This window comes from Nicotiana tabacum, chromosome 3, assembly GCF_000715075.1.
Source record: "Nicotiana tabacum cultivar K326 chromosome 3, ASM71507v2, whole genome shotgun sequence".
NCBI lineage: Eukaryota > Viridiplantae > Streptophyta > Magnoliopsida > Solanales > Solanaceae > Nicotiana > Nicotiana tabacum.
In genome coordinates, this window is record NC_134082.1 from 147,027,246 (window position 1) to 147,037,320 (window position 10,075).

General features: G+C 33.2%; 2 protein-coding genes across 3 annotated transcripts; one reads left to right on the forward strand and one right to left on the reverse strand.

Annotated features, from left to right (window-relative positions):
• Positions 1–3,296: 3,296 nt before the first annotated feature.
• Positions 3,297–7,551, reverse strand: LOC107828243 (putative protein phosphatase 2C 47). Of its 2 annotated transcripts, XM_016655527.2 has the most exons (4): positions 6,776–7,550; positions 5,796–5,990; positions 5,002–5,207; positions 3,297–4,245 (listed from the first exon to the last, which is right to left on the reverse strand). In XM_016655527.2, the coding sequence occupies exons 1-4, from the start codon at positions 6,983–6,985 to the stop codon at positions 3,690–3,692; spliced, it is 1,167 nt and encodes a 388-aa protein (XP_016511013.2). In that variant the 5' UTR covers positions 6,986–7,550; the 3' UTR covers positions 3,297–3,689. The 2 variants fall into 2 exon arrangements, with proteins under 2 accessions (XP_016511013.2, XP_075106124.1); XM_075250023.1 differs by lacking the exon at positions 5,796–5,990 and having other exon boundaries at positions 6,776–7,551.
• A 1,708-nt stretch (positions 7,552–9,259) lies between these two features.
• Positions 9,260–9,835, forward strand: LOC142177524 (uncharacterized). Its single transcript, XM_075246521.1, has one exon. The coding sequence runs from the start codon at positions 9,260–9,262 to the stop codon at positions 9,833–9,835; it is 576 nt and encodes a 191-aa protein (XP_075102622.1).
• The last annotated feature ends 240 nt before the right edge of the window (positions 9,836–10,075 follow it).

The following is a 10,075-nucleotide window of genomic DNA, read 5'->3' on the forward strand; positions in this document are numbered from 1 at the left end:
TAGAACTTCAGCTCTAAAAATGCTGAAGTTCAGCAAATATAAACAAAAACATCAGCTCCTATAATGTTGAAGTTCAACAAATATAAAACAAACTTCAGTCCTAGAATGCTGAAGTTTAGCAATTACAAAACAAACTTCAGCTCATAGAATGCTGAAGTTCAACAATTACAAAACAAACTGCAGCTCCTGGAATGCTGAAGTTCAGCAATTACAAAAGAAAAACTTCAGCCAAAACGTGTTGTAGTTTTATTGAACTGAAATTTGCCATTGCACTATGAACTGAAGTTTGCGTGATTGCCTTTGCAAGTCAGGCTAAACTTCAGGCAAAAATATCTGAAGTTTTGCTATACTTCAGGTAAAACATTCTGAAGTTCAAACTTCAGACATAAATTTTTGCTACTTCATGCTCGTATGTCTAAAGTTACGCGAAAAGTGGGTACGCTTGCAATTTTTTTTTTGCAAAGCGGGTATAGGTTAAAAGGTGACCCAAAAATTGAGTATAGATGCAAATGCCCCGGAAAAAAAATAGTTTAAAGTTTTGAGTTATTTCATTTATAGCCAGTTTAGCCAAGCTTCATAAACCAGCTTAGTTTGAGATTCTTTTTTTCAAAAGTACTTTTGGTGAGAAGCAATTTGTGTTTGACTAATTAATTTAAAAAGCACTTCTGAGCAGCAATTTAATGTTTAGCCAAATTTTTAATAAGTGCTTCTAAGTGTAGTTTTCCCAAAAATGTTTTTTTATAATGGAAAAAAACATAATTAGGCAATATTCAAGAAAAAAAAATTCAGAATCCTAGCAGGAACTAGTAATTAATAAACTAGCACCTAATTAATTACAGTCCTGAACAAAACATATAATGCTGGAACAAAAATCAAGTTTCCACATGTGTGAACAGATTCTAATAAAACAAAGGACCGAAAATCAGTCCTATTAATTGCCCAAAATTAGTCCTTTTAATACTCATCTCTACCAAAACGTTTAATCAGATTATACAACCCATTTAATTACCTTCAACACACATCTCTCTTCTAACATTAATGTCACTATCAAAAGGCATATATGTACGAATCCTCCAAAGGAAAGTAGCACTTATTTTATATATTTTTAGTTGTTATTTTCGTATATAGTAATAAAAATATAATTAGATTAATGAAATATTATAAGTATTTTATGGATCTGTAAACTTAAAGTTATTTCCATAGTAAATGTGTTCATAATGTACATCAAATCTAAATTAAAAATATATCACATATATATACGAAGTTTATGTTTCAAATGTCAAATATAATTAAACTATATATTGATCACATCAAGTATTTATAATTATACATTAAATATACAGAATACATATATTGAATATGTATATTTGTTTATACGTTATGTATGCAAAATTATACGTTGCATAGACATAAAACGAGTTCCGAATAGTCAAATATACACAATATATTCATTACATATGTATATATTTATAATTAATTTTCTGTTTATATTTTAAAAAAATTCAAAATTATAATTTTATTTATATATTATAGAATTTCGATTATATATAAAATTTAAAATGAAAAAAACTAATTATAATATTATAGTAGAAAAAATGTACAAAGATGAAAATGGAGATAATATGAGGATATTTCAACATCGAATTAATTTAGAAAAATAAAATAAATTAAGTAAATAATACACATATTATTGATAAATTTAGGAAATTGAAGATTTTGAACAATAAAATAAAATTTTAAAATGTTGTTTTGAGAAGTAATAGTGAAATGATATTAAGCCAAGTGACATGCTAATAAATTGTCATATTAATAATGTAATAAAATTAAATAATAAAAATTATAATAAAGAAAAATAAAAAACAAAAATAGTATATGTTGACTATATAATTCATTTTTCTTTAATTTCATATAGTTTAGTTAATGAAATATTGTATTGAGAAGTAAGATGCCAATTGAAATTTTATTAAGGCAACATGATATAATATACTAGAAAGAAAAATTATAATTAAAATAATTAATATTTCTAATATTGACCGCGTAACACGCGGGTCCTAATACTAGTATAAATTTAAAATATATCACATATATATACAGAGTATATGTTTCAAATGTCAAATATACTCAAACTATATATTGATCACATCAAGTATTTATAATTATACATTAAATATACAGAATACATATATTGAATATGTATATTTGTTTATACATTATGTATATAAAATTATACATTGCATAGACATAAAACGAGTTCGGTATAGGCAAATATACACAATATATTCATTACATATGTATATATTTATAATTAAAATTATATTGTAAAAAATATATCGCATATATACACCTTCAAACATGGAATAAAAATGTGAATTTACTTAGACTTTGTTTGATATAATAATGAAAAAGGGGATCCTAAGAGGGGGAACTTTCATAAAAATGGCAAGTATATATTAATGATGGGAGAAAAATAGGGACAAATTAATATGGTTCAAAATCAAATTCTTAAATTGTGGACTATGTTTAAAAATTTGGAGAGTACTAAATGTACATGATTTTGAAAAAATACTGCAATTGTAAATGAATGTGCTCTTTTTGGAATAAAACAAAAATAATGATCTTTATTTAAATATTATTTAATAAGTAACTGACAATGTAAAAACCTTTTTTTAAAAAGTGCTTTTAGGGAGAAGCTATTTTTTATGCTTCTCCAAAATTGCTTCTGCTTCTACTCAAAAGCACATTTTTTCTTCTAAAAATTTGGCCAAACACTTCAACTTTAAAAAAAAAAAAACACATTTTTCCCTTTTGAATTTGGAGAAGCTTGGCCAAACAGGCTATTAGCCAGCTGGAATTTAGTCTCTTATAAAAGATGATTAAGTTTCATGTTAGAGATTTTAACCAGTTGATTTATTCTGTAATATTGAGTACTGTTATATCTTAATTCAGGTTAAAAAGTTGTGAAAGCTTGTTTTATCTTAATAAGAGTGGTGCATTCTAAAGAAACTGTTCATTTTAAGATTGAAAATGAAATTGCGAAAATTCAACATAATCTGAGAATTGTCCAACATAGAAATGATTTATGAATGCTGCTTTATACAGAAACTGTTCATTTTTAAAACTAGTGGCTATTTGAAGCTTCACTACTTAAGTGTGTGCATTTCACTTGTACAAGTGAGTAGATTCGTTATGCATGGTGCGTGCTATTGAGGTTTTGTGGGAGGATGAAAAGTACATAAATTCTTGAAAAGCAATGGGTCTGTTCCCTTTTTGGCAAGTTATCCAAAACACAGAAGCTATGTAACAAAAGTGACATATCAAGAACATCCATCTTGTTTGCACGAGTAATGCTCAGCGTTACAATCATTTTGTAGAGAAACGAAACTTTTAACTTTTTTCTTATTTTGGGTTCTGGAAGGAAGGAAGGAAAGCACAATCCAGTCATTTTCATAGATTATGGTCAGTCCCTTCACAAGACCAAACTGTGGCTATGAATGAATCTTGCATCTTATAATGGTAACCAGCAAAGAATAGTAACAGAAAAAGGACAAACATCGAGTTCCAAGATTACAGGAGCTCCGTGTTTCTCAGCAACAGATCAATATGAACCATGGACAGCAGAAACTCAGAAAAATTGCTGACCTATGGTCTATGCTAAGTTATCTCTATAAACAGTTGCCAAACTCTCTTTTTTATATGTCACTTAACACCCCCTTTAAAAGATCCAGTCCTTCAGCTGATATACTTCTCCTCCTTGTAGTTCTTGGTATTTCAATTCGAGGTGGCGGATCATGAGAGAAGCAGATTACAAGAGCGGTTAGATTATCACAACTGTTACGCTTTAGTGCCTCCTTGACAAGAAATTTTGAGCATTTCTCGGGATCATTATGCAGCATGAGTTCCTTTCTTACGATTGTTACTGCGTATTGGCTACTCATGACATCCCATAAGCCATCGCAACCAATTATTAAGAACTCATCCTCTTCTGACAGGACCACCTCTTCGAACTCCGGCTCTGAGCTTAAGGGTCCCTTTGAACCTTTGGCGCCCTTTATATGCCAGTCGCCCAGTGCTCGTGCAACGGACAGCTGACCATTGAGGTAGCCATCAAAAATTGTTCCCCCTAGTTTTTCAATTCTCAATTTCTCGGAAGTAGCATTTGGCTTGTGGTCTTTTGACAATTCAATTGCTCTTCCGCGCTTCCCTAGTACAGCTCGAGAGTCCCCAGCATTAGCTATTAGCATGGTCCTGTGTATTACAAAAGAAAATACAAATAAATGAGTACAAGTTACAATTTGAGACAACTAAGTGCGATACGCAGGAAAGATAAATGTAATAAATACATAGATGTATGTCCAAATGTGTCCTTGTAAATGAAAATCATAATTAAAACGTGAAAGGTTTGCCCCTACATGGTATGTAATTTGAGGGCCGAAATCAATAGGAAGATCACCTTTGCACGATGGACTTACACATTTCAAAGCAGTAATGCCATTTACTCGGCCATGAACTTCAAATATATAAGGGCCTATTGCACGTGTTCAAACTACTCTCATCTCAAATCAAATAAAAGCCTTGTCAGCTGTAAACTAAAAAGAAATTTGGAGAATCCCTAGAAAAAGTTGCAAAGCTGATATGCCAAAAGAAAAGTGGACTAATATGTGGCCATTCCTTACGAAGCTGAGGAAAAACAAGTATTGCGATATGATTTTCAGCTACGATGATTTTATCATCATTTTATCTTCCGATTTTTCGACTTGCCTCTATTTCATTATCGACATTCCCCAACCTGATAAACTTTGTGTTTAGGTTTCGGTGATGCCTTTCCTTTCAGTAGAAAGGTATTCTACCATTTGATCAGAACACAGACAATAGTCCAAAATATTCATAATTTTGCTTAAACAATGTTTAGGGACAATGATGGATTCACTATTTGTTGCTCCCTTCTGACATGAAGAATTAGAACATAGGACTGAACTACACAGAAGCAGATCAATGTCTTACCTTCCTAAAATAAGTGCGACCAGAGCAGTTGTTCCAGAGGTACTATCAAGAGACTTCGTATCAGCTAGCGCATTATCAGCTTTTGCAAAAGCATTCCTGACAGCTTTTTTTACCATCGATGGAAAATGGGAATCATTTACAATAAATTTAAGGAGATTCTTCTGAGTGAATGATGCAGCATCAACGCCACCATGGCCATCAAACACCTGAAAGTACAAAAAACAACAATCAGACAAGTAATATCCAAGGAGTTGACTTTTCAAGTTAGCGCATTTTTTGTTGATATCATACAACTACCAAAAACTAGATAGAAATCTTTGAACTCAATAATATATGTTTTTATTAAAAACACCAGTGCTCATTATATTCAACTTTCTAATTTTAATCCTGAATTTTAGATTTATGACAAGAGGGGTTGCTCTGATGGTAAGCAATCTCCACTTCCAACCAAGAGGTTGTGAGTTCGAGTCACCCCAAGAGCAAGGTGGGGAGTTCTTGGAGGGAAGGATGTCGAGGGTCTATTTGGAAACAGCCTCTATACCCTAGGGTAGGGGTAAGGTCTGCGTACACACTACCCTCCCCAGACCCCACTAGTGGGATTATACTGGGTTGTTATTGTTGTGACTAGTACTAGAATTCAATACAAGACAGTCAAAGAACCTGGTGACATCAGGCTGTATCAGTCAAGAATCATGTTTTGACATTACATACAGAATGTAACTTTCAACAAATTATGTGGCCTTTCAGCTCTTTCTCAAAAACTGACAATTTGGATCAAATAAGAAACAACATACACCATAAAATGCTCCTTGTGAAAGAAGACCTTTGGAGTCATCAACATATTCCCGAAGATTATCAACACGGATATGTTCATCTTCCATGTACGTTTTGGGTCCCATGTCAGAACAGCTTCCTGAGCGAAAGATGGGGACATAAGCACAATTGTCACTTGATGGTGATCTCAGACCGATCATTACTGTTTTTGGTTCCTAGAGATTTGATAACACAAAGACAGCTTTCAATCAGCAAGCAGCATAAACACACACTGACAGATGAAAAGCCTCTCTAACTAAACAACCTACAAGGTGATACGCTTTCAAAACAGTCATCGTGCACAAATTCATATAGGCAAGGCTAACTGTTGTAATGCAAATAAATGACAGTTCACCAACAGCTTATAATTCATGATGCGACCTACAAAGTCATTGTTGGCATAATCATGGTATTAAAATCCTAAAAGTTGAAAACGGTTGCCAGAAGTTAGAAAATCTTTTAACAGTTCACTTAGAGCAAATCAAGCTACTCAATCTTGAAATGAAGAACAATGTCTGTACTGGGATCTCCTTTTCACTACTATCAGCACCAAGATACTTCTCCTTGGGAGAAAGATTTAAAACCAGACATTGCTGATTGTTGTTAGGAAGTAATTAGGATTGCCACTAGTGAACAATGACCAGGAACCACCGCGCAATTGACACAATTTTAACAAGTAATTATCCGATCCAATTTTCCTTTTTTGTTTTTGAAATAGTTCATTTCCACGACAGGAGTACCATACAAGCTTTCACAGATCACCTCAAGCAATTGATACAAAATCCTGCTAAAGGATATAACTTTAGTACATAACATACATCACAGAGACTATGGAAAACAAGGGACTTGGTCACTTATACATAACTGAATTACTTGAAAACCTACAACATAAGAATCTCAGTTTTAAATAAACCAAGGAAAGATCAAACTATCATGTTTTGCAAAAATTGGATCCACTTACCAATGCAGAAGTAGCTGCCAAGCTAGCTTGGCTAATACAATGCCTCATCCCTGGATTGTTTCTTGGTGGCTTCCCTGCATTTGGCTGATTCAAATCATCAGATATTTCTTTATTTTCTTCAATTGCTGACATATTTCCCTTACAGAAACCATTCTCTATTTCCCCATTACAGGGTAACATACTGGTGCCTGGTGCCATCATTTCTTCCATTCACTCCATCAAACATACAACAGATCCCTTTTTTTGTAACCTTTAAACCAGAAATAGCAAGCTCAAAAATGTACATTCACTTTCCTTACTTTCATGATTTCTTTTTGTATTATATCTTCTTGGTTTTGAGGCTTCACATGGACAGCTGTGTAACTGTTCCTTGATCACAGCTCAGAAACACCACATTAACCCACATTTTAAGGCAGAAATTGAGTATGACAGACCCTTCTTCTAATTTCAGAAACAAGCAAAGTCACCCACATGCCAAGATTCAAACTTTATCAAAATTCAGATTGCCCTTGGAAATAAGAACTGAAAAAGATTATGATATAAGATCTAGATTAAGGATAAGATAAGAATTTAACAAAGAAGATTAAGAGTGATTAAACCAACAAAAAAAAAACTAAGTGAAAAAATCAAAGCATTGTAAAATGTGTAGTAAGAAAAAGGAATGGACTTAACATAGAAGAATGTATAGAGAGGGGGAGTGGCGATCCCAGCTTTGAGCTTTTTCATGGCCGGCATTGTAGGTTTGTGGGGATTGGGAGATTGGGTTTGTGACACGTGGGACAGTTATTTGGATGGCAGGTATTTTAGTTGACCACACATCCTTTGTATATTTTGTCATATGGGTTAATCAAGAACGCCATGATTTTACATTTTGCTGTTGAAACATGCAAAATGCTGTTGAAATTTGCTCATCTTAATACTAGGTAATTATTTTCTTTTTTATGGACGAACTAGTTTAATGTGTCTTATAATTATTATATACGGTTGAAGAACATGCATTGATTTGTGATTATAGTAAGGGCTTCATTGTGCTTATACCTTTATATGTTCTCAATTCTATTATATTTGTGTCTTAATATTGGTCAGACATCTAAAGATTAACAGCATAACTATTACTTTGCCAATCATAAATTCAACTTATTCTCGAATAAAGTTTTTTCAATTGTATATATTATCAGTCAGTTACCATGTATTATAGGCGACAGTATATCTTATTTTAAGCGTGGTTTCAAATTTGATACAAATGGTATTCAATTCCTAACTGTATGGGGGCGAAGTCCAGCAATATCCACATTTAAGCCCGTTATTTAAAATATATTAACAGTTTATAATATATTTAAATATTAGCCAATTCACCCAAATTTCAGGGCTAAGTATCTTGAATTTGGAAATTCAGGACTTAGTGTCCTGAATTATTTAGATGCTAATTTGAAATTCAGGACTAAGTGTCCTGAATTTCTGAACTGCTAATTTAAAATTCAGGACATAAGATTCGAACTTCTCGACATAACTTTCGAAAGGACACGATGTACTGAAATTTGAACTTTGAGGTTTAAACTCTAGGATGTCGTTGTTACACCTAAGTTTCAATAATGACAATAGTGCAAATCTAATCTAATCTACTTGATCGTAGGAAATTAGGATGACAATACTAAATCAAAGAGAGCCAAAGGAAATCAAGATGTCAAGGCCATCAAAAAGGAAACAAGATCAAGTGCGGCCGTTATAGGAAGGCAGTCCTTACTTCAAGGATATATTTGATAAAAGAAATTTGAAGATTGACCAATCAAGTCAAGTTGCAAATCATTCCCTTGATTATGAATGCGGAAAGGAAGGAAATCATTGAATCTAGCCCATCTTTTGAGCAGGATTCTGAGGCAATCCTTGGGTCAAAACTCTTAGAATATTTTGTGCCTCAATCAATGGCCAATCTGCAATGGCTAGCTCAAAAATAAGTTCACATGATCTCAAGACTCTCGTATAAGAAGACTGACAGACTCAAGAAAAAGACTACGCAACTTATCACTGCTTCTATACCTTTCTAGTTCTTAGCACAAACATTGTATTCTTGAGTTTACAAGTGTCTTAAAATAGAAAGTGTTAGAAAACAAAACAAGAGTCGTGTCAAATTAAGAGAAACATTGTTGCTGAAAATCGTTGGTGGTGAACGATCCAAAAACCACTACTGTTGTAACGAATTATTGAAGATCTAAGAGAACCCTTGTGACCCAATGAAACTGGATGTAGGTACCACACTATTACTGGACCAATATAAAACTCATATGTTCTCAGCCTTTAAATTCTGCACAATTTATTTCTGCTGCAAATTAAACCTGCTGAAACAGTTGAGTCGACTGGTTCCCTTTAAAGTCAACTAAATTTTTAATTTGGTTACAATTTACCCCTCCCCCCTCCCCCGTGTACTTCAGTTGGTATCAGAGCAAGGACTCACAATATTGTCTAACAGCAACTGAGGAAAAGATCATGACATCAAACACAATTGTTGGAGCACTATTTCAAGAAGGGACTTCTCAGATAAGACCACCATACTTTAATGGCCAACACTTTTCACATTGGAAAGTGCGTATGGAAACCTATACAATCTCATACGACATTAAAGTATGGCGTGTGATAAAAAAGGGAAATCTTCAAATTCCTCCAAAAAAGGATAAAGATGGTGAGATCATAGTATCATATGATCCTCTTGACTTAAATGATTACACTGAAGAACAAGCAGACGTTATTCAAGTGAATACTAAGGCTAAAAATCTCTTATACAATACCATAAATGGTGAAGAGTATGAGAAGATGTCAAGCTGTGAAACTGCTAAAGAAATGTGGGACAAGTTAGAAGTCACATATGAAGGAACCAACAAAGTGAAGGAAACAAGAATAAATCACCTGGTGCATGACTATAAATTATTTCAAATGAAAGACGGAGAATCAATTGAAGAAATGTTCTATCGATTCAGCAAAATTCTTGGGGATTTGAAATTTTTTGGTAGACCAATCGGAAGTGGAGAACAACAACAACATACTCAGTATTATCCCACGCCGTAGGGTCTGGGAAGGGTAGTGTGTATACAGACCTTACCCCTACCTTGTAAGGATAGAGAGGTTGCTTCCAATAGACCCTCAGCTGGAAAGCATAAGCACCACATTAATAAAAATATAGACAAGAAGGGACAGTACCACAAAGCCATATAAAAGCAGAATAAAACCAACAAGATAGTAAGGTGATCAACAATGAAAGAAAACAATGGTTAGTCATAAAAATCTACTACCAACAGAAAATGAGAT